Source organism: Phycodurus eques, chromosome 14 (genome assembly GCF_024500275.1).
Source record: "Phycodurus eques isolate BA_2022a chromosome 14, UOR_Pequ_1.1, whole genome shotgun sequence".
Taxonomy (NCBI): domain Eukaryota; kingdom Metazoa; phylum Chordata; class Actinopteri; order Syngnathiformes; family Syngnathidae; genus Phycodurus; species Phycodurus eques.
In genome coordinates this window covers 14,933,675-14,957,556 of record NC_084538.1, presented here as the reverse complement: position 1 = coordinate 14,957,556, position 23,882 = coordinate 14,933,675, and the positions used below count along the sequence as shown (strand labels likewise).

The window sequence follows — 23,882 nt, the reverse complement described above, 5'->3', positions numbered from 1 at the left end:
GTAAACATGACCCTGTCCCAGCTTTTTTGGAACGTGTTGCAGCCATAAAATTCCAAGTTAATGATTATTTGCTAAAAACAATAAAGTTGATCAGTTTGAACATTAAATATCTTGTCGTTGTAGTGTATTCAATTAAATATAGGTTGAACAAGATTTGCAAATCATTGTATTTTGTTTTTATTTATGTTTAACACAATGTCCCAACTTCATTGGAATTGGGGTTGTACACAAGCCAACACAAGAAATTGTTTACCTTATTAATATTTCATACAAAAACCTTTAACTAGTTGTTTTATGTGGTTAAAATGTTTCCAAGGACTTGACGTTGTAGACAAAACTTTACGGCATGAGCATTCAGTTCAGGGACGGTGTCTTTTGTGTGGGTTAGTGTAATGTTCTAACCTTGGTGTCCATATTGGGTTTCTTGAGGACCGTAAGGGCCTGTGGGACCACTTTGGCAGTAGGGACCCATTGCGGGATACAATGGGAACTGAGAGCCAGCCTGGTTCCTTGGCATGTTGGACATGAACCCTGAAATTCACACAGAAACCAAACATAATGCCAAAGAGCTCAGTCTGTCCATGAGGGAAATCACAATGATATTATTTCAATGTATGAATATAGAGGCTTCTTCTTGATGACTCTTTTGCGTCTTCACTGTTTCCTGTTACTCAGAGATACTTACATATATGAGACCAGAAACCCTCAATCAGTGAACACATATGCCTTTACTATAGGGACAGCCACCCATCCATTTTCGTTTATTAGATTATTTTGATATACACTTGTAATTTAACCACATATTTGGCAGCTCTTGCGGTTATTACGATTGTTAACGTTAATGCACAGGAAAAGCAAAATTGCTTACATTATAACTCCCCGCCCCTTGCGGCATGACTCAGCCAATCATATTGTTTATTCAGAACCGCTTTGCAAGCAGACTCTTTATAGTACCTACCTATAGTATATATATATGTTGTACCTACAACCTTGTTCCTATCTCTCTCTCTCTCGCTCTCTCTCTGATATTCTTTTATCCCTTTGGTGTGAGACAAAGCAGTATGTCTGTTTTGGAGGTGGGGCTCCAGCTGCATAAGGCAGATGATAACTGCCTGTTCATGTGTGTACATATGACCTTGCTAAAAGAGAAATAGCAATAGACACTTCTAAGTAGCAGACATGCTAGTTTTATTTGAACGATCTCCTTCCATGGAATTTTTTATTCAGGATCAGGTGTTAAGAAAAACATGAGGATAAAGTAACAGATCGTGTTGTAAAATAAATTCAAAGTATACAAACACACACACATTCACACTTACACTTACTGTGTGAGCTCCTCCCGCAGAAGGTGGCTTTCAACACTGTTGTGTAAGTGAGCAAAGAGCTCAGCGTGTACAGAATATAGGCTGCTGATTTGAACACGGCTACTTCATTATTCTAAGCCACTCGGTCAATAGGTGCCTAAAGCCTCTCAGGCTAAACCTCGCCTCTACTATTCAAATTGACATTTGAAGCCGCCCTTGTCTGGGATCCACGCTCTCAAGCCACCATGTTCTGTTTTAAAACGCCACAGAAAGGTGTACCAATCCAAACCACATGGGGAAAGGTCGCTGAATGGCCTTTGAATGAGAAAAAATGCGCGTGTGTATCTGTGTGCTGGATGACTCGGTATTTTAGACTAGGTTGTAATGGAATGGCTTGAATGTAAACTTTGATAAGCATCTATTTTGTTGCAACAGCATCCGGGGAGACTCTTTTGTGTGCTTGAGGATTAGCAGTAGTCGGAAATTGAAGCAACCACAATTTGTGTAATCCAATACAAGAGTAGTTTAAATGAGATATTTATGATTGATTTTAGTTGACATTTCAAGTGATATTCATTTTTTTATTATTGTGGTTCAACTGCACTGTATCATTTTCCAAATATTTTTTAATGCTAAACTCAATAATATAGGGTTTTAGAGTAACGCCTAAAATATGTCCAATTTCCACAAATTACAAAGTATTACATACAGCTAAATGAGAGGGGCAAAATATTACAAGTTCTACAAAACTGCAAACTCCAACCAAAGTGACAGTGTCAACTGAAACTTTGCATTATTATTTTTTGTTTGTTTGTAAAAGCACAATGTATTGGATTATATTAGACCGTGGAGCATGTATGCCTAATGCATTGGTCGCTGAGTGTGTCTGCTTGCTTGCGTGCTCATAATTGTGTCTCTGTATGGGGCAGATAACAGAGAACATGTGTGTATGTATGGGAAAGAGATGGAGGCCAAGACAGTCGGAGGAAAAGCATGTGTGGGAGGGAAAGAGCAGTGATTGGGGCCTGAAAGTGTTTAGGCTGCGAGTGTTGGGTTTAAGGAGTGGGGGCATTATTGTAATGTTTTGCTTCCATTAGGATGAGAGGATGGTGGGAGAGGAGGATGTGGAGGAGGAGGAGAAAAAAATAGTCTGTAATACCGCACTTTAAATTGCCTGGAAAATGGATAGAGGAGAAGAACAATGTGTAGAAAGCGCTAAAAGCAAATAACACATTCAAGGATTTCTGTCTTTCTGCTTGGTTCTCTCCCCGAGTATGCACACACACACACGCACGCACGCAGGCACGCAGGCACGCACGCAGACGCACACACGAAAAGCTCTCCCTCTTTCTGGCAGAGTGAACAAAGGAGGCAGATGGCAAAGCATACATGGGAAAAAGTGGGAAGGGACATTCAGCATATTTATTGAAATGAAGAGATGAGGAAGGCTCTTAACGGAGGCAAGCACTTGAGCAAAGTGGGTGTGTTTGGGTGAGAGAGTTTGTTCGCGTGTGTGTGCAAAGGGGCATAATTCTTATATTCTTAAATAAAAACCACACAAACAACAGCACTTTTAACCAGCAATGTATTTTCTCTAGAGTGGAAAGGGAGAGTTTAGAGGCATTAGAGAGCATCATTAAATCTCCAACTGGATTTTCATCTAGGTGGGAAATAACCTTCCACGGAGCCGCCCTCATCCGCTACCTCTGTCTGACTGATGCGGACACAGGGGGAGCATTGCATTTAAGTTGGATCCTGGTCTCTGTCTTGTGTTTGTGGGAATTTTTAAACGATGAATAGTGCCGTTTTTAGAAATTCTCATGAGTAGGCTGTAATTACTAAAAAGTACCCATAGAACAACATTCTGCCAAACGTTTAGGAACTGTTAAAAATAACACAATATAGATCAGAATAGATAGCTAGAACGATAAACAAATATGGTAAGCAGTATATCCCTGTTCCTATCAATAGAAAATAAGGACTGTAATGATACATTGCAATATATTTTTGTTTGTTGTGTTGAAAGCAACACAGGAAAACACTGGGCTTGAATCATAAACTGTAAACAAAAAGGTAGGCACATATGAAGTGTAATATTTAAAGCAATGGTGAGTCCACAAACATCACTGGCGTCAGGCCGAATCCTTGCATCTCCCTAACCATCACTTCTCAGGGAACCAAAAAAACTGCATGTTTGCTGAGCCATTAATATTGTATCGTCAAAGAGAGCAAGCCATTTTTAACCCTTTAGATGGGTCAATAATTGGTAAAATTGTATTGTATCGCAGTAAATTCCAATATTGTAGAAAATTATTTATTTCGGTAGTTCAGCTCAAAAAGTGAAACTAATATTCACTGCAAAAAATAAATAAATACATAAAAGGAACACATGATTATTACAATGTAATTCAAAGTCAAAAACACAGATTGTGAATGCATTTCATCTGCTGTTGTGCAAATGTAACAGGAAAAAGGTGGAAATGAGAGGCAATTAGCAAGACAACCTCTATGAAAGAAAGCTTCTGCATTCTACATTTCACAGTCATCATCCTTTCTGGCTGAGTTTTGGCCACAATCGCATTTTGGCAGTACCTTCACCACTAGTGGTAACATAAAGCGATGGCTGCAACCCATAGAAGTTGCTCAAGGAGTGTAGTGTAGCTAAACCAGGATGGCACATACACATACTGTGGCAAGACTGTTTTCTATGTCTCCCAGCACAGTATCAAGAGCATTAGGGAGAGACCAGGAGACAGCCCAGTAACCTATAGGAGATGTGGAGGGAGCCGTAGGAAGGCGAAAACCCAGCAGTAGGACCGTTTTAATTGACTCTTACGCTGTTTTAACTAACATTATACAGAACCATACTACTGTATGTGATAAATATTGCCCACTCAGCATCCATTGCAGCCAGGTTATCCTGGAAGGGGTTCCTTCCAGCTGTGTGTCGCTTTTCTAGGTCTCTACTTTTTTCCCCAAATAGCGTTTTGAGTTTTTCCTTGCCTGGTTGGGGGGTTTAAATCGGGGGGTTTCACCAATCTTTGTCAACTGTGGGCCGATGAAGGCCTTTTGGCACACTTTTGTGATTAAGTGCTACATAAATAAACGTGACTTGACTTGGAGAACATCCGTCATCTCATCGGGAGCATGCCCAGATTTTGTAGAGCAGGGGTGTCAAACTCTTTTTTTGTCTCGGGCCGCATTATAGTTATGGTTTCCCTCAGAGGGCCGTTAGAACAGTGAAACCATATAAATGTTTAATCACCAAAACATATTATTACCATTACACAACAAATTGAGGGATAACTAGTTTTGAAATCAGAAGACAAGGATAATAGTTTGTTCAAGTATTGTTGAAGTTACTGTAGAAGAAGGGTTTGGTAACAGAAATATGCAATATCTCAACATTATTGTTTATTATTATGACAATTTGGAATTTGGATACAGATTTTAGCAAAAATCACGGAAGTTGACGACCATGATTCGCTTTCGCGGGCCACATAAAATGATGTGGCGGGCCGCATCTGGCCCCCGGGCCTTGAGTTTGATACCTATGTTGTAGAGCGTGCATACAGACACATGGTGGCCACACACACTATACTGAGACTCATTTTGAATGGTCTTGAGGAATTTCCAATGAAGTTGGATCAGACTGTGATCTGATTTTTCCACTTTTATTTTGAGTATGATTCTGAATGCATAACTCCACGGGTCAATGATTTTGATTCCCATGGATCATTCTTGTAATTTTGGTTCCAACACATTCCACTATGTAATGGCTAAAGATTTTAAAGTGGAAAATTTAATTTGTTGAGATCTAGAATGCGCTGTTTAAGTGTTCCCTTTATTTTGTTGAGCATATACTGAAGAATTCACTATATATTGAGTGAAATATCTCAAGATTGCATTTCTTCTCATTTGGATGATTATAGTTTAGTTAAGACAACAAAATCCACCAAATCATCATCTAAAAAAAATATAAGAAACAATCCAAATTATGAAAATACAAATGTTGGCCTTCTAAAAAGAATGTTCATTTACAGTATATGCAGTCAGGACTTGGTGACAGGTCCTTTTGCAGACATTACTGCATCAATATTGTGTGGCCTGGGGGCGATCAGCCTGTGGCATTGCTGAGGTGTTATCAAAGCCCAGGTTGCTTTGATTACCTTCAGCCCGTCTGTGTAATTGGATGTGCTGTCTCTCATCATCCTCTTGACAATTCCCCATAGATTCTCCAACGGGTTCAGGTCTGGTGAGTTTGCAGGCCAATCATACACAGTCATGGTTATTTAACCAACTTTGGTTAGTTTTGGGAGTGGGGGCAGGTGTCAAGTCCTGCTGGCTCATAAAATAAGCATCTTCGTGAAGCCCGTCATAAGAAGGAAGCACAAAGTGCTCTAAAATTTCCTGGTAAACTACCGTGTTGACTTTGAACATTAAATAAAACACAATCGACCAACACCTGCAGAAGACATGGCATCCCGACCTTCACTGACTTGACAAACGTGACTACACTTGACTTCAAGGAACTTGTATTGTGTTCCTCAACAGTCTTCTGGGTCCTTGATTTCCAAATGTATACTTTCATACTACTTATATATTCCTAATACTTTCATCTAAAAATAGGATTTTGGACTACTGAGAAATAGTCCAGTCTTTTTCTCCTTAGCCCAAGTAAGATACTTCGGATGTTGTCTCTGGTTTAGGAGTGGCTTGATCCCAGGAATGGGACACTTTACCAAATTCACAGTGACTCTTGATGCACTGACTCCCACCTAAGTTTACTCCTTGTGAAGTTCCCCCAAAGACTTGAATTGGTTTTGTTTCACAATCCCCTCAAGGCTCCAGTTATCCATGTTGCTTGTGTATCTTTCTCTACCACACATTTTCTTCCACTCAACTTTGTATTCATGCTTTTGGATACAGAACTGTGAGAGCAGCTAGCATCTTGAGCAATAAACTTTTGTGTCTTGCCTTCCTTGTGGAGGGTGTCAATGACCATCTTCTGGACACTCTTGTCCCTAATTGTGGAGGACAGAGGCTAAGGAAGCCTCTGCAGGTGTTTTCACTGATTTGATGAGCGCGCGGCACCAGTAGTTTACAATAAATAACTCCCCACCCAATATTAATAACAGTATTCTAATTTCATAAGGTAGTGAATGTTTTATTTTTATTAGCTGCAAGCCATAATCATTGAAATGAAATAAAGAATTGAAGCAGTTCCCTTGTGTGTTTAATTAATCTATAGAATATCAGTGCCACTTTTTGAATTGAACTATTAGAATACATTTGGATTTTCCCGATATTATTTATTTAGCTGCACCAGTAATATTTAGTTTATTTTTGTATACGTGTAAATGATGGCGGCACGGTGGACGACTGGTTAGAGTGTCACAGTTCTGAGGACCCGGGTTCAATACCTGGCCCCGCCTGTGTGGAGTTGGCATGTTCTCCCTGTACTTGCGTGGGTTTTCTCCGGGCACTCTGGTTTCCTCCCACATCCCCAAAACATGCATGCAGGTTAATTGAAAACTCTAAATTGCCCGTAGGTGTGATTGCGAGTGTGACTGGTTGTTTGTTTGTATGTGCCCTGCGATTGGCTGGCAACCAGTTCAGATAGCTGGGATAGGCTCCAGCACTCCCGCGACCCTAGTGAGGAGAAGCGGCTCAGAAAATGGATGGATGGATGGACGTGTGCATGATTCTTCTTCTTTTCCTTTCGGCTTGTTCCGTTAGGGGTCGTCGCAGCGTGCCATCCTTTTCCATGTAAGCCAATCTCCTGCATCCTCCTCTTTAACACCAACTACCCTCACTACATCCATTACCCTTCTCTTTGGTCTTCCTCTGGCTCTCTTGCCTGGCAGCTCCATCCTCATCACCCTTCTACCAATATACTCACTATCTCTCCTCTGGACGTGTCCAAACCATCGAAGTCTGCTCTCTGTAACTTTGTCTTCAAAACATCTAACTTTGGCTGTCCCTCTGATGAGGTCATTTCTAATTTTATCCAGCCTGGTCACTCCTAGAGAGAACCTCAACATCTTCATTTCCGCCACCTCCAGCTTTGCTTCCTGTTGTCTCTTCAGTGCCACGGTCTCTAATCATGGCTGGCCTCACCACTGTTTTATAAACTTTCCCCTTCATCCCAGCAGAGACTCTTCTGTCACATAACACACCTGACACCTTCATCCACCCGTTCTAACCTGCTTTGACCTGTTTCATCACTTCCTTACCACACTCACCATTGCGCTGGACTGTTGACCCCAAGTAATTAAAGTCCTCCACCCTTGCTATCGCTTCTCCCTGTAGCCTCACTCTTCCCCCTCTCATTCATGCACATATATTCTGTCTTACGTTGGCTAATCTTCATTCCTCTCCTTTCCAGTGCATGCCTCTGCCTTTCTAAATGTTCCTCCACATGCTCCCTGCTTTCACTGCAGCTCACATTGTCATATGCGAACATCATGGTCCACGGGGACTCCAGGCTAACCTCATCTGTCAGCCTATCCATCACCACTGCAAACAGGAAGGGGCTTAGGGCTGATCCCTGATGCAGTCCCACCTCCACCTTAAACTCCTCTGTAACACGTACAGCACACCTCACCACTGCTCTGCTGCCCTCATACATGTCCTGTACTAGTCTAACATACTTCTCTGCCTCTCCAGACTTCCGCATGCAGTACCACAGCTCCTCTCTGGGTACTCTGTCATAGGCTTTCTCTAGCTCTACAAAGACACAATGTAGCTCCTCCTGACCTTCTCTGTACTTCTCCATCAACACCCTTATGGCAAATAATGCATCTGTGGTAGTCTTTCGAGGCATGAAACCATACTGTTGCTCGCAAGTACTCACTTCTGTCCTGAGTCTAGCCTCCAGTACTCTTTCCCATAACGTCATTGTGTGGCTCAGCAACTTTATTCCTCTATAGTTCCCACAGCTCTGCAGATCACCCTTGTTCTTAAAAATGGGCACCAGCATACTTTTCCTCCGTTCCTCAGGCATCTTCTCACCCACAATAATTCTGTTGAACAAGCTGGTCAAAAAACTCCACAGCCACCTCTCCTAGATGCTTCCATACCTCCACAGGAATGTCATCAGGACCAACTGCCTTTCCATTTGTCATCCTCTTTAATGCCTTTCTAACTTCCCCCTTACTAATCATTGCCACTTTCTGGTCCACCACACTTGCCTCTTGTACGCTCCCCTCTCTCATTTTCCTCATTCATCAACTCCTCAAAGTATTCTTTCCATCTGTCCAGCATACTGCTGGCACCAGTCAACACATTCCCATCTCTATCCTTAATCACCTTAATCTGCTGCACATCTTTCCCTTCTCTATCCCTCTGTCTGGCCAATCTGTATAGATCTTTTTCTCCTCCTTTAGTGTCCAACCTGGCATACATCTCATCGTATGCCTCTTGTTTGGCCTTTGCCACCTCTACCTTCGCTCTACGTCGCATCTCCATGTATTCCTTTCTCCTCTCCTCAGTTTTCTCAGTGTCCCACTTCTTCTTAACTGACCTCTTCCCTTGTATGATTTCCTTTACTTTGAGGTTCCACCACCATCTGTCCCTCCATGTTCCTTTCCTGGATGCCATACCTACCATGTTTCCTTCACCAACATTTCCATTAAAATCTGCACCAATCACGACTCTCTGTCTGTCTGGGATGCGCAGAACTACGTCATCCAGCTCCTTCCAGAATTTCTCTTTCGCCTCTAGGTCACATCCTACCTGTGGGGCATAGCCGCTAATTACATTATACAAAACAACCTCAATTTCAAGTTTCAGCCTCATCACTTGATCTGATACTCTTTTCACCTCCAAGACATTCTTAGCTAACTCTTCCTTTAAAATCACCCCTACTCCATTTCTCTTCCCATCTACACCATAAGAAAACAATTTGAACCCTGCCCCTAAACTCCTAGCCTTAATGCCTTTCCACCTGGTCTCCTGGACACACAATAAATCAACCTTTCTCCTAAACATCATGTCAACCAACTCCCGAGCTTTTCCTGTCATGGTCCCAACATTCAAAGTCCCCACATTCAGTTCGAGGCTCTGTGCTTTCATCTTCTCTTTCTGCCAAAGAACCCTCTTTCCACCTCTCCTTTGTCTTCGACCCACAGTAGCTGAATACCCACCGGTGCCCTGTAGGTTAACGGCACCGCTGGTGGACGTTGATAACCCGGGCCACGACCGATTGGGTATGGAATTCTTTGGATGAACACTCATATTTGTTTGGCAAAATTTCAAGCCGGATGCCCTTCCTGACGCAACCCCCTACATTTATCAGGGCTTGGGACTGGCCTGCAGTTTTCTCTGGCTTGTGTCCCCCATACGGCTGCACTTACATGTGTATGTGATGGGCCCACTAAACTCCAAATAATATTATCACATACTGTACATGTACTGTATGCACACAAACAGTATAGTGTGTAAATACCTCGCTCCTGAGCCATAGGTGAGTGCGTAATTGGTGGGCGGGATCCATCCGGTCCATTCCCAGAGCTCTGTGGGTTTGACGTGGAGCCTTCAAAAAGACAAAGTCAGAATATGAAAATAAAGAAATCCAACAGCTCTGTAGGTCACAAAAATAATTTCTACACTTTTGCCAAGGAACAAGAGCATTCACATTCACCCGGAGCACCCAACACAATCACCATCCATGAAGTTGTGTGTATTTAAAGTCAGTTCAATGGCAAATGTACTCCCAGAGACACAATGACTCTTTTGATCCTGTGCCACCTCTTTGTGTAAGCATTAAAACATGGGAACCATCCCCTGTAGGAAACCAGAGCCATTTGAGGATCATCGATTAGGTGCTTGTGCGTATCTTTGGGCTGCGTGAGTTCCATTGAAATCCAATAAGAAGTTGAGAGTCTGATTAGGACAATGGCAGACAAGAACCATAGTGAATTGATTTGGCTTGCAGCAAGGAGAGAGAGAGTGGCAAATTTCACATTTTATCTTCAAATTCAGGCCTTTAAACAGTTTTCGCCTTCCAGCCTGGCTGATGATGATGTGGATGATTCACTTTTTAAATCACAATGTATGCAGAATTACAAAAAACACCGACTGACACTATTCAGCTGTAAATGCTGCAATGGTCAGTTACCACACTTTGTTTCAGTAACAACATTATTTCTTGTGGACCTTATGCTATCATGCAGCAGAAATAATGTGTAAATCTGTTGGACTATTTCTAATATTATCATTATTACATGTGCATGTGTTGTAGCTGCCATAAGTAGTGGCAATACATACTGTATTGGAGGTGGCACACACTCCACATAAACAAACCCAATTAAGTCAACATAATTGCTTCGCATAAAACTGCATAAACAACATTTCATTCCACCAGCCTGCCTACAGTGACAAGCACTCACACATGTGAAAGTAATAAAAGTAATTGCACAAACACATGTAAATAAACACTCACAAATCCACAAGGATACACAGAGCACAAAGGCATTGGATATGTGCCGAAAAGGTCTCTTTCATTCACGCGCGCACGCGCGCGCACACACACACACACACACACACACACACGCACACGCACACGGACCCCTGCCTCACACATGAGTGAATCCAACGGCACTGCTTCAAAGAGAGAATATTCGATTAGTTAGTCTGTCAACGTGTGGCGGGAGGGAAGGGAAAACATCCGTGTGCAATCGTTGAAGCAAACCTCAGATAACAGTGGAAACATTATCTACATGCCTCTGTGTATAGGGTGGAAATACGTCATCAAAAGTTTGTTTTGAAGCACAGCTACAGCATTGCAGGAACACAACATATTGAACGCTTACAGAAATAACAGCTAATGTCATCATAAGGACAAATCTCACATTAGGTATTTATCTCTCTAAAATTTAATAAGCATCACCAGACTAATTCTGCTTGTGGCCTTACATCAATTACTGCAGGCACAAATAAATTCACACATGTAGTACATAATATTGTTTTTTTGTGGGTTTCACGAAGGATACTTGGAAACAAAACACTGAAGTCATACAATTACAAAGACAAAAGTCCTTCAAAATCCACTCAAATATATTCAATTGATCACAACAAAATCTGACTGGATGGAAGATGTAGTTCCTGAACCAAGAATCCAAGCGAAACACAATTTATTCATTTAGGTTCTAGAAACTCATTTAATTCTAAATGGTATTTGTAATAATCTAACACACTAGTAATCTGAACACACACAAAAAATTGATTCCTACAGCACTGGTTTGGTTAGGCAGAAGAGGTAGACGTCTGCTGCGAAACAATGAAATGACCCGACGATGTGTGTGTGTGTTTGTGTATGTGTGCGCACGCAGAGATGCATGCCAGGCATCAGCTTTGCTGTCAGACCCTGTTTGCCTGGATGGCAGACTGATGGTGGCAGCAGATTGTGCCTATGTGTGTGTGTGTGTGTGTGCCACGATGAAGGTTCAACACAACTATGCAATGTCTCGCCTGAGATGAGACAAGCAACAACATACGAGGCTTTTGAATGTACTGTGAGAGTGATTAAGGGAGATGACAGACAAAGAGAGAAAATGGAAAAACAATCTGAAACAGAAAGCCCCACAAATGAAGAGAACATTGAAAACACATAAGAGAGGAATAGTGTAAGTTTGATAAAGCTTTAGCCCCTCCCTGTTTTACTCTAGTTAAGCTTCCAGCGCTTCGTAATTATTTCACTACCAATTAATGTCTAAACAAAGCCTATCTTTCCCTGACAACCTCCTCTCCCTTGTCCTCCCTCCTTTCCTCACCCGAAATGCCATTAAATAATTATGCTTAAATAAAACAAACAGGCTCCACAGTGAGTCCTGGCACGCTTAATCTGTACCATTAATAATTCATACACCGAATCTCTGACACGCAGTTCTTCATGTGCTGCTGGGAGAGAGAGGAAGAGCTAAATGTCAGCAGTATATCATTTTCTGTATACACACACAAAAAAATAATAATAATTTGTATGGAAATGTTTCTGCCATGCAGCTTGTTTTCCTAGCTTTGCATTCGAGCGTGCATGTGTCATTTAAAAGCTTGTGTTTATCCATTTGTAAGAGACTCACTGTGCATATTTTTACCTGACCTGTCTATGCACGCACTTACATTCTAACTATGGATGTTATCATGCATGCGCTGTACACCAGTGGTGGGCGGTGAATTTGGGACCTGGGCCTTCGGTGGAGATTTAAATGACCCAATCCATTCCTTAATACCACCACGATCACATCGCAATTTTACAATATATATATCCATCCATCCATTATCCGAGCCGCTTATCCTCAGAAGGGTCGCGGGAGTGCTGGAGCCTATCCCAGCTATCGTTGGGCAGGAGGCGGGGTACTGGATGCCAGCCAATCGGAGGGCATATATAAACAAACCACCGTTCGCACTCACATTCACACCGACGGGCAATTTAGAGTCTTCAATTAACCTACCATGCTTGTTTTTGGGATGTGGGAGGAAACCGGAGTGCCCGGAGAACATGCAAACTCCACACAGGCGGGGGCGGGGATTGAACCCCTGTCCTCAGAACTGTGCGTGTGCCGCCCCTGCAGTTTCACTTTTCACGCCAACGTTACATATGTGCAAATCACGTAAATTAGACTCCTCACACAACATTATACAAAAGCATACAAAATAAATACAAGTTTAAATCACTTAAATGAAGATAAAGATTAACATAAATGACTGTGGGCATGTACAGTCTCACTGCAGACAGGAGCTATGACAGCGGCTGCTGAGGAGACAACTGAGGAAGTGGTGGATTTGACTTGCCCCAGTGTATAGCCGGCCCAAGCATCTCAGAATCAATATTACATTGGTCTAACAACATCCATCCATCCATTTTCTGAGCCACTTCTCCTCACTAGGGTCGCAGCTATCATCGGGCAGGAGGCGGGGTACACCCTGAACTGGTTGCCAGCCAATCGCAGGGCACATCCAAACAAACAACATTCGCACTCACATTCACACCTATGGGCAATTTAGAGTCCCCAATTAATGCATGTTTTTGGGATGTGGGAGGAAACCGGAGTGCCCGGAGAAAACCCACGCAGGCACGGGGAGAACAAGCAAACTCCACACAGGCGGGACCGGGGATTGAACCCCGCTCCTCAGAACTGTGAGGCTGACGCTCTAACCAGTCGTCCACCGTGCCGCCCTGGTCTAACAACATGACAAAAAAAAATTAAAACTAATCCACCCCCTTTTTCTTCTGCTTATGTCTGCAAACTACAGTAGCTGTATAATAGAGCTCATTGTGTATTGCTCTGAATGTGCCGAATGAATCCTTTACTGAGTGTTGGACGACCTATCCTCACAATGTCCACTTTAAAAAAAAAAAAAAAATCAATTTTAAAACTGTATATACTGTAATGTAGGTCACCAAGTCAATTTTTCCTCCTGTTCCTTCGGCCATTTTGGACGGCTTCTGCTCTAATCAATCAATCTAGGAGCGGCAAATGCCAACAAAACCCGGGGCCTCTAGGTAGCTCTGTTTATTGAATTTGAAATCGGACTGGTTGAAAAAATAAACAGCCATTAATTACCATTGTTTGTATGTGGCATGGGCCAGCATTTATGACGTTGAAGGCCCTGGGCAGATTATATTGACATGGTAACACATAGAAACTGGAATCTGATTGGACTCCCCCCAAAAATTAATCCACACGAGACTGGTAGCCAAGACAAATGCTATGAACTGTAATTGTACAACCCACCCATCCATTTTCTGTACCGCTTATGCTCACTGGGGTTTCGGCCGTGCTGGAGCCTATCCCAGCTATCTTCGGAGAGAGGCGGGGTACACCCTGAACTGGTCGCCAGCCAATCGCAGGGCCCATATGAACAATCAACCATTCACACCTACAGGCAATTTAGAGTCTTCACTCAACCTACCATGCATGTCTTTGGGGTGTGGAAGGAAACCGCAGTACCCAGAGAAGACCCACGCAGGCACGGGAGAGAACATGCAAACTCTCTCTCTTTTTTTGTCTTGGCTATCTACTATGTACAGTATTTATAATTGTTGAGTTTTATTTATCAGAGTGACGTTAAAACAACGTATGCACAAATATGTAACTATTTGTCCTTTGTTACTAACAAGTACACCAATGGTTATTTTTATTAAAAAAACCACATCTCCCAATGTGTTGACAGCTTTAAGAAAGAAAGGACTTGCTACATGTTGGATCCAAGTGTGAGAGTGAACATGAGGATAACAAGAAGCGTTTTTTTTTGTTTTGTATTTTACTAAGTAGTCAAATAAAAGTAATTTAATCAGTATAAAAAGACACTTAGTGAACAGAAATTTTCCACACTTTTCCCATGAGACAAGGCAACAGGGTCAAAGTTAATGGAAGTTCATTGCGTTTATTTTGGGGATATAATGTGCTTTGGTAAAACCCAAAACACATTTTAAGTTCCTCTTCCGCAAGTACTGTCAAGGCAACCCGGAGTCTTCTTTTGAAGAGCGGGAATGAAGTCTTTGAAGCTTTTTTCATCAGGATTTCAAACGCAAAAGCTTGTTAAGTTCAAAGCTGAGGGGGAGGACTTGTGGCCATATTTCTGTTTTGTTTCAGGGCTCAGCTAATATTAAGCTTCGGCGTTACTGCATGTGTGCGTATGCGTTTATAAATGATGGGTAAGAGTCATGCCATTGGAGGAAAGTCAAGTATAGAATCAATGACAAGACCTCTTGGGGTATGTATTACAATGTCAGGGGTGTCAAACTGAAGGCCCGGGGTCCAGATCCGGGCCTGCCATGTCATTTAAATTGGCCTTCGAAAGCAAACCATGGTTCTTGCTTAAATATCAAAATTGCAAATTGTTTTCACATTTAATAACCGCAAGCATTTTTTTTTTTCTGACAAGGGAGTAGATGTTGACTCCTGCTCCGTCCCACTCCCACAGATGTTGATCCCACAACCTCCCAAGCCCAAGCGTTAAAAAAAAAAAAAAAAAAATCCCACCCAATCCCGTATTTAAAAAAAAATAGCGACCAATCCCGCTCACTCCCACAGAGACTGATCCCAATCCCGAGTGAGCAATGCTTAGCTCGATCCTCAGGGGAAATGTTCAAATATCGACTTGATTAAAGCTAAAATAAACTGTTTTTCACTCACGGTTCCCACTCCCGTCAATTCCCGGTGAATTTGTTGTCACAATTTCCGCTCCCGATGACCTTCGCTCTCGCTCCTGCCCAATCACGTGATTAATACTGAAGTTCACTCTCATCCTGCGGGACCCACGGGACCCGGTGGCATTCCTGAAAAATGTCAGTCAGTCTCAAGCCCGCGCCAAAAATGAGTTTGACACCCCTGTTATTTCCATGCATGCCTGTGTGTAGATACTCTTCTGTTTGCATGAGTCATGACTCCACAATACACTTTCCTGAGTTTGTGGCTTATTTGAAGTCATTGGAGTTATTCTATTGTACGGCGGTTATCGTTAACACTTACATATTTAAATTTGACCCGTTTTGACATTTGACAGCAATAAAAATACCCTTAAATGTCATTCTTTCACCCTGAAATTTCGGGATTCCTCCAAAAGTGATCCCAAATTCAAATGAATTCAACTATATATATATATATATATATATATATATATATATATATATATACATACATATATATTTTTTTACCTTTGTACAAGTATTACTTTTGTACAAGTGCTGCAACATTGAATCTGACATAAGTCTACAAAAATGTACTTTAAATTTACTACTGAAATAGTAAAAGAGTAAAACACATGAATGATCATACACCCTAAACATAAGGAACAGAAGTCATACAGAGGTCAGAGGGTGCCTTCACACAGGCACGAGATCTGCACCTGCAAAAAACAAGTACCTGTAATGTACCAATTGATAACTAGTATAAAAATACATTTTCCCTTTTCTCACATTGATTAAGATTAATCATCTATTTAATGTCAGACAGGCTAGTAATACATTTTGAAAAGATCTGTAGTTTTCATTATCATGAGGATATTCTGAGCACAAGTCAAAATTAAGCCAGAAAGTATTCCGCTTGGCAAAAGGAACAATATCTAAGGGTTGGAAGATGGTTCGAGGAATGATCGTATGAATTCTACGACAGATCTGAGTTGCGTGCCCGTGTAGGTGTCCTTCATGTCGTAGTGGGTGATGGACCCTGCCCCCTTGAAGCCACGGAGGACATTTTTTACAAAAGTGAGGACATGACAGTGAACTCGAGAGAAAAAGGGCTGCTTCAGCACTGTCTCTTAGTACAACCCTTAGGCTGTAAATGTACACACACCTTCCCCAGCCAGCACATCGACAACAAGATATTATCTCCTTCTTGACTTTATAGGAGAGTGGAAAATAAACAAGAGGCTCCAGTAATGGTGGTTTAGCTCTCAATGGGTGTAAGCCAATGCCTCTCCAAGCCAGGGGCTGATGCCAGTTTAACTACCCCTGCAGGGGACGAGTGCAGGCCTGCAATGCCCCACAAAACAAGCGATCTCACTCTCCAGAGATCCTCATTACTTTCAGCGATGAGTAGCAAGTGTAAGTGAAACAAAAGTGCAGCTTAAGCTAAAAATGCAGCGAGCGGGATAGAGAGTAGGGAAAGAGAATGAGATGTTGGGGAGAGCATAATAATTGAACACTGTGCTCCAATTTCAATATTCCTCTTGGATGGAGTCAGAAATTAATTTCCCAATATGACAAACACATGCTTCTTAAAAAAATAAGAAAATAATAAAAAAAAAACTATTTTTGTTTTGTTTGTGCTATGTGAATTTGTTACAAGAGGGGAGGACATTTTTTCTCTTTTTACGTCTGAGACGCAGAGAGGTGGGAGAAAGGAAAGATCAGGGTGGTGGGAGGTTTAATGTGCAGATGGGAACGGGAGGAAGAAGATAAAACAGAAAGACAGAAGAGGGAAAAGAGAGCTGCAGGAGCAATATGGAGGAATACAGGGGAGGAGGGGGAACAGAGGCAAGAATGGAGATGGAAACATGGGCCTGGTTCCTCGGTGGGAGGCCAGCACAGCAATGCTCCGAGCGAATACAAACACAGAGGGGGGGGGGGGGGGGGGGGGGGGGGGTCGAAGGGGTGGATACGAGGGAAAGTGAGACACAAGAGGGAACAGAAGAGAGAGCGAGCACGATGAAAGTAATGTGAGGCCGAGAGAGGGACAGTGAGTGCCACAGGCAGTGTTCCCATGCAGGCTCTTTGGGAGTGGTGCGACCAGGAAAAAAAAAAAAAAGCCCCGTTCCGCTCCCTCCACACTGCACGCAAACTCAACCCTCCTCATCTCTCCCACAGCCTTCTTGTAATAACTTGCACCCCTAACAGAGGAAAAATAAGTTTGGATGAGCATTCCCGTGGCGTGTTTTCCACTTGGATATTTTGCAGCTTGCAAATGAGTTTCTGTCTGTGCTCGGGGAAGTAATTTACTGACAGCATTATCAACATTGGCCACCTTCGAGCATGCGGCTCTCATTTGTGCTGGATCCCTTCCAGGGGTCTGTGCTTGACCTTTGACCTAAGTGTGGAAAATACACCGCAATGATATCTTTATATCGGCGCCGCTCATATGATCACAGATTGGAATACTAATGTATTTCCTTGCTCAGATTTCAAGCAAACCACAGGCTATGATACAAAGGATGGAGATGGAATGCAAAACACGTCGAAGGACCCAGGAGCTAACCAACTGGACCAACTCGGACTTGTTCACTCTGTGCTATGTATTTGCACACATCCCCTCATCCCTTGCCCACTGATCTCGGTGGTCTTTTCTCCAGCCCCGGAAACACTTAAGGTAAAGCACAAGATAAACAGTCTTGATGATGGGCTGCTCATCTATGCTTCCCAATCACGTATTTGCCAAAGCACATTGGAAAAGAAGAACAAAAAAGTGTGAACATAGGGGATTCCTCTTGCAACATATATTATAAGGACAGAAATATATACAGTGGAACCTTGGTTTATGAACGACCGGTTTCCAAACAATTCGGTATATGAACAGTTTTTTAAAAGAAAAATTACCTCAGGTTCCATACTATTTTTAGTTTACAAACAGTCTTGGCATGGTCGCGCAAGGCTCGGATCTTTGTGCTTTTTTTTCCTCACGCACCATAAACACCATTGACTCCAAGCTACAGGTATCTTTGTTTTTTGCCTAAAATGCAAAATGCAAGGCAAAAGCTGCGCTGCCATGTGGGAGGTGGCGGCCATTCGAGGCTAGCAGTAACCACAGTGAACGTAAAAATCACGACCGAAAAGGCTAAGACACTGCACAGTGATTTGCTAGCGAACACACAGTTATTTCGTCATCAGAAATTGCGTTTTCACCTATTTCTATCTTGTACAGTATTTATTTTTAACCACACAAGAAAATAAGGAAAATATAACATCGTTCTGCAGCTGGAATGGATTAACTGCATTTTCATTCATTTCAAGGGGAAACATTACTTTGGGTTGGGAACGTTTCAGGTCACAGAACAAATTAAATTCACTGTATCTATATCACACAATATTTAGTTGAATGTGAGATTTTTTTCTTCATGGAGTCTTTACGCTTTATCCCCAATGTTTCATGAAAAAGGAAAATGATTTGAATGGCATAACTCCGAGTGAAGAAGGCGTTTGTGTCTGATGGTGAAATAGAGCCTATTTTTGCATGTTTACACAAGGAGGAGCTTAGCGGTTGAGCAATGTGATTTTTGCTGGATTGTCACAAATCTAGCGCACAGGAAAATCAATTTGGCCCAGTGTGTGCCTTTTGAGTTCCAGGAGAGCAAGGCGAGGGCCGGATAATGTTCCAGTGTATTGGATTTTCTTCATGGAGTGAGTGGGAAAGCGAGAGGAAGGCAAAGAAGTGGGAATCACAGGCATACCTTGATAGATTTGTGTGTGAACAGGTCTATGATAGCCTGGCAATGTCAGTCTCCCACTTGCTCACCTCTGACTGTGGCTCATCACAGTCACATCCCAGCAAGCAAGCATTTATAAGTGATTTGTATGTGCAACCATGTGTGCAGCTATGTATGCCCTGCCTAGCTGCTGTGTTATTTTTCAAATATATTGTGTGTAGGTGTTTGACAGCCAGGTGAAAGGATGACATGATGAAATTGCTCTCTGACCGCTGCCGAGGCACATGTCGTCCTGTGAGAGCTCAGCCGTGTGACGTGTCACACTGAGAGAGGATGGCAACATCACACTGCTGCTTAAACGCTTGGGAGACTCAACACGGTATCCATAAACGTTCAAAAAAGCACAGGTTCTGCATTCACTGTGAAATATTATGTACTGTGTATATATATATATATATATATATATATATATATATATATATATATACACACACACACACACACACACACACACACACACACACACACACACACACACACACACACACACACACACACACACACACACACACACACACACACACACACACACACACACACACACACACACACACACACACGGCGGCCGACTGGTTAGAGCGTCTGCCTCACAGTTCTGAGGACCGTGGTTCAATCCCCGGCCCCGCCTGTGTGGAGTTTGCATGTTCTCCCCGTGCCTGCGTGGGTTTTCTCCGGGCACTCCGGTTTCCTCCCACATCCCAAAAACATGCATTAATTGGAGACTCTAAATTGCCCGTAGCCATGACTGTGAGTGCGAATGGTTGTTTGTTTCTATGTGCCCTGCGATTGGCTGGCAACCGGTTCAGGGTGTACCCCGCCTCCTGCCCGATGACAGCTGGGATAGGCTCCAGCACGCCCGCGACCCTAGTGAGGAGAAGCGGCTCAGAAACTGGATGGATGGATGGATGGATGTATATACACATACACACACCCCAGCGATTATGCTAGCCTTTCATGTAGATGGTCAATTATGCCATTGGTCTCGTGTCCTACTACCGGCTATACTTTGTAGCGTGTTTGTTTAATGCAGTATGACCACCAACCAACCAACCTCACGCACCTATATTATCATTTACTCCCAATATAGTAAATTACGTATGACATAACTGCAGTGCCTAAATTTAATTCAATAGTACAGATGCCTAAAACCATAGTGATGCATTGAAGCCACAACAGCATAATGGGTGACTGGGATTCGATGAGGCATGAATATTTTTTAACAAAGTGGGACCTCAACTATTGAGTAGAATGTAATCTTAGTTGCGGGTTGACCGTTTTTTTCCCCTCCTTTTTAAACTGTTTAGAAGCCCTGCTGCTAATAGCAAAAATCTGCGACTAATCAACAGTCACCCTAAACCTTTTGTAATTGCCTATAAATGCTGCAAGATGGTGGCAAAGCACTTTTTTGTATTAGACAAGGCTGAGGGCTGGCACAATGAAGCTCCTCCCTTCAATTCAACAGTTACTTGATACCAAAGCAATTCTTTTATATTAGACATGGCTTTGGCCTCAGCACAAAAACAGCAAATACAGTGAGTTTTCCCAGAAAAAAAATAGAATAGGTTCCCGGCAAAAATCCATGAATAGGCCAATTCACTAATGCCCATCCGCAAATTTGCAGGGCTTCACTTTAATCGGTTCCGTGGTCAAATTGTGGCCCATCATAAAACCCTTAACTGTACAGCCAACAAGTAATATATGAACAATTTTAATCACTACATTAGTATAAAAACAAGTTAACTACTATTCATATTAATATAAAGAAAGTTTTGAAAAGAACAAAGTTTCAATCATCGTTGAAAAAGAGATTTGCATTACATATACACAGAATAGAAAGGGGCCATATTATGGAAAATTGTCATGTATGATGACGGTTTCAAGGTTTCAACTGCAATGTTTTTTTCAGAAAATATTGGTCAACTTCTAAGAGTTGAACAGTTGAGTGTAGTAATGCATGTTTTGGTCGTTGGCACTTCGGTTCTGTAGTTGTGATGCCCCCATCATTCAGTGGGTATGATGTGTCGTGTGGAAGTAGTGGGGTGATGTTGCTTAAGAATAGCCGATATGAGGTGACAACAACATTTGCATGTGGTCAGTGTTAAACCAACAGGTCTTCCTTTGTGCTACAATATTCCACATAGGATTCATTTTAGCTGGACTGACACAATGGCTGCAAGACAACAAAACATCGTCCCTGATATAAACACTATTTCGACTAAAATACTGTGAAACAATATTTGGCCATTACACCTGTAGGAACTTGAAATGGAACAAAGGAAGTTCTTTCCATCTTTACAACTGGAACAACTTCCACTCTTCTGGGAAGACTTTCTAAGATTTGGAGTGCTGTCTGGAACTTTTTTGGACAGCACCACATCTGTCAAACAACTCATGAATTTCCGTTGGCATCTCAGAGAACATTAGTTGAGACTTTGTTTTTACAGGAAGAATTTGAGTGTAACTAACACAAAAAAACCCACAAGATAACATGACTTGTTGACATTTACAACACACCCGCAATGTAGTCTCATCAGACAAAAACTGTCAAATACACAAATCATCAGTGTAAATTCATTCCAAAGCCATAATCCATCATAACAGAGCCAGCGATACCACTTGTATGGCAGTAACATTAATAAAGCACAGTGAAATGGAGCCACAAGATGTGTTGTTATGACTTTTTCAATCAGAAGCACATTCAGTAATGCAGCTTAAAACAATTTGTTTTGCTCACTAATTAAGTCACTTATTAATTATTATACTTATTAATGTTTTGTTGATTTAGTGGACATTGTTGTTCCTAAAACTGCATAATGATGAGGGAGCTTGGCATGCAAAAATTACGCACACGCACGACCACACACACGCACACATGCACACACACACACATAGTATTGCTCTGCCTCCTCTTTCTCTCCCAGTGCTGCACCAACTCAAACAAGCACATTAATGAAAGTGTCTTAACTTGTGATGAAGAGTTAGAAAGTGGAGGCTTCGGTAATCACATATTTGCTAACCACATTAGTTCTCCTGTGTGTCTCTCCCAGGCTGGCTGAGCATTGATCTAATTCAAAGTGAGTGTAGTAAAGCTGCTAAGACGTGCCAAATGTTACGCACTGCTCCACACTTTATCACCATTTATTTAGCACAGGGAATACTTTAAAATATTTTCTTATTAATCATGTCCCAGCAATCAGTTTCGCTCCCCATCTTTGCCACTTTAATCGGGATTCTCGGCACGATTCTTGGCAAGAGCGCTGGCAAAACTACTGTCCCAGTTTTCATTAGTGTCAATCACTCTGGTAAGGATGAAGAGGAAGAGGAAGAGGAGGAGGAGGAGGCCTGACATCAGCATCTCACGCAAGACATTTTGCCCCGCCTCATCACATTGAATGGCACCCCTAAGGCACGCCGATATGTCATTCAACCGCTTTGTGGGGCAGAGAGGTGGCCGAGTGACGAGGCAGGCCAGCCTCGAATGGCATGCACACACACACACACACACACACACACACACACGCAGGCACGCACACACAACCACATCTCATGCCAGTCGCAGGCTAATCAAATACTATTTCCCCCCTAGGATTTATAAACTGTAAACGAACCATCCTATGCTGAGGCCAAAAGACACATGCATTGCCTAATAAATACTAAATGATCTATATTTTTCTCAGTTTTATGCCCTTTCCAAGAGAATGAAACATTGTGGACATTTGCACAATTTCGATTAGTCTATATCTGGGAACTCCTTGGAAACATCTCACAGCAAAATCTTGGTTACTGGGCTCCAGATGTTTGATAAATTTTTTGAATATAACAAATCAACAAATAAATGTGAAGGTGTAGACAATGATTTAAGTCCTACTCAATAATTAATCAGTTACCTTTTTAAGTTTGTTTTTCATAAAATAATGTGACAAAATAAAATATTTATTTTGTTTAAATATATATATATATATAAAATAAATATATATATATATATATATATATATATATATATACACACACACACTCATATATACTGTAGCTAAGGGAGGTTTTTGGAAATTTACCAGAAATGTTCCACACACTATAGTTCCAAGACGGTACAAACTGGGGAGCTTGCACCATTAGTAAAAGGAGCCCTAAAAAAAATATTTGTATTTTCAATATGCCAGATTGAAGTGTGGTGCCAAAGGTGATATATTTTTTCAGTGATAATTCATTTCCACGGCCCATATTTTGGCTATTTAGACCTACATAGAGTGACTCTCTAACATGGACTTAGTATACAAGTGTCAATTTCATTTCAAAGAACACCTTGGTTTTGTCACACGAGTGTCCAGAAAAGGCCCCGCTGACTCTTCTCAGATGCTTCTGTTTGACCTAGTTTTGTTTCCGCTTTGTCCACATTTGGTTAAGACCACCCCCTTTCCTCTGATTGGTTGCCTCAGTGTAGAAGACCCACTTGTGAGAGCACACGTGTTGCTTATGTTGACAACGCTGGCTCAGGAGCGGAAACGGAAGGCGGAGATCTACGCTAGTGACGTAGTTAAGCTCGAGAAAGTCCAATGACCTGATTTCAGGCATCTCAGCGGAAAAACATCAGGAACTCAGGAATGCACGGACAATTGTAATTCATATTTCACATGTTTACTGAGGCACCATAGA

The 23,882-nt window shown here is 42.0% G+C and overlaps 1 protein-coding gene across 2 annotated transcripts in view; it reads right to left on the bottom strand.

The window, feature by feature from the left end:
* The window catches only part of arid1b (AT-rich interactive domain 1B), a 200,337-nt gene that overhangs the window by 48,523 nt on the left and 127,932 nt on the right, over positions 1–23,882 (bottom strand). For both annotated transcript variants that reach the window (XM_061696435.1, XM_061696436.1), the window contains exons 6-7: positions 9,754–9,840; positions 403–531 (exon numbers count right to left, since the gene is read on the bottom strand). In XM_061696435.1, the coding sequence (XP_061552419.1) occupies positions 403–531; positions 9,754–9,840 (216 nt within the window). The remainder of the gene's footprint in view (positions 1–402; positions 532–9,753; positions 9,841–23,882) is intronic.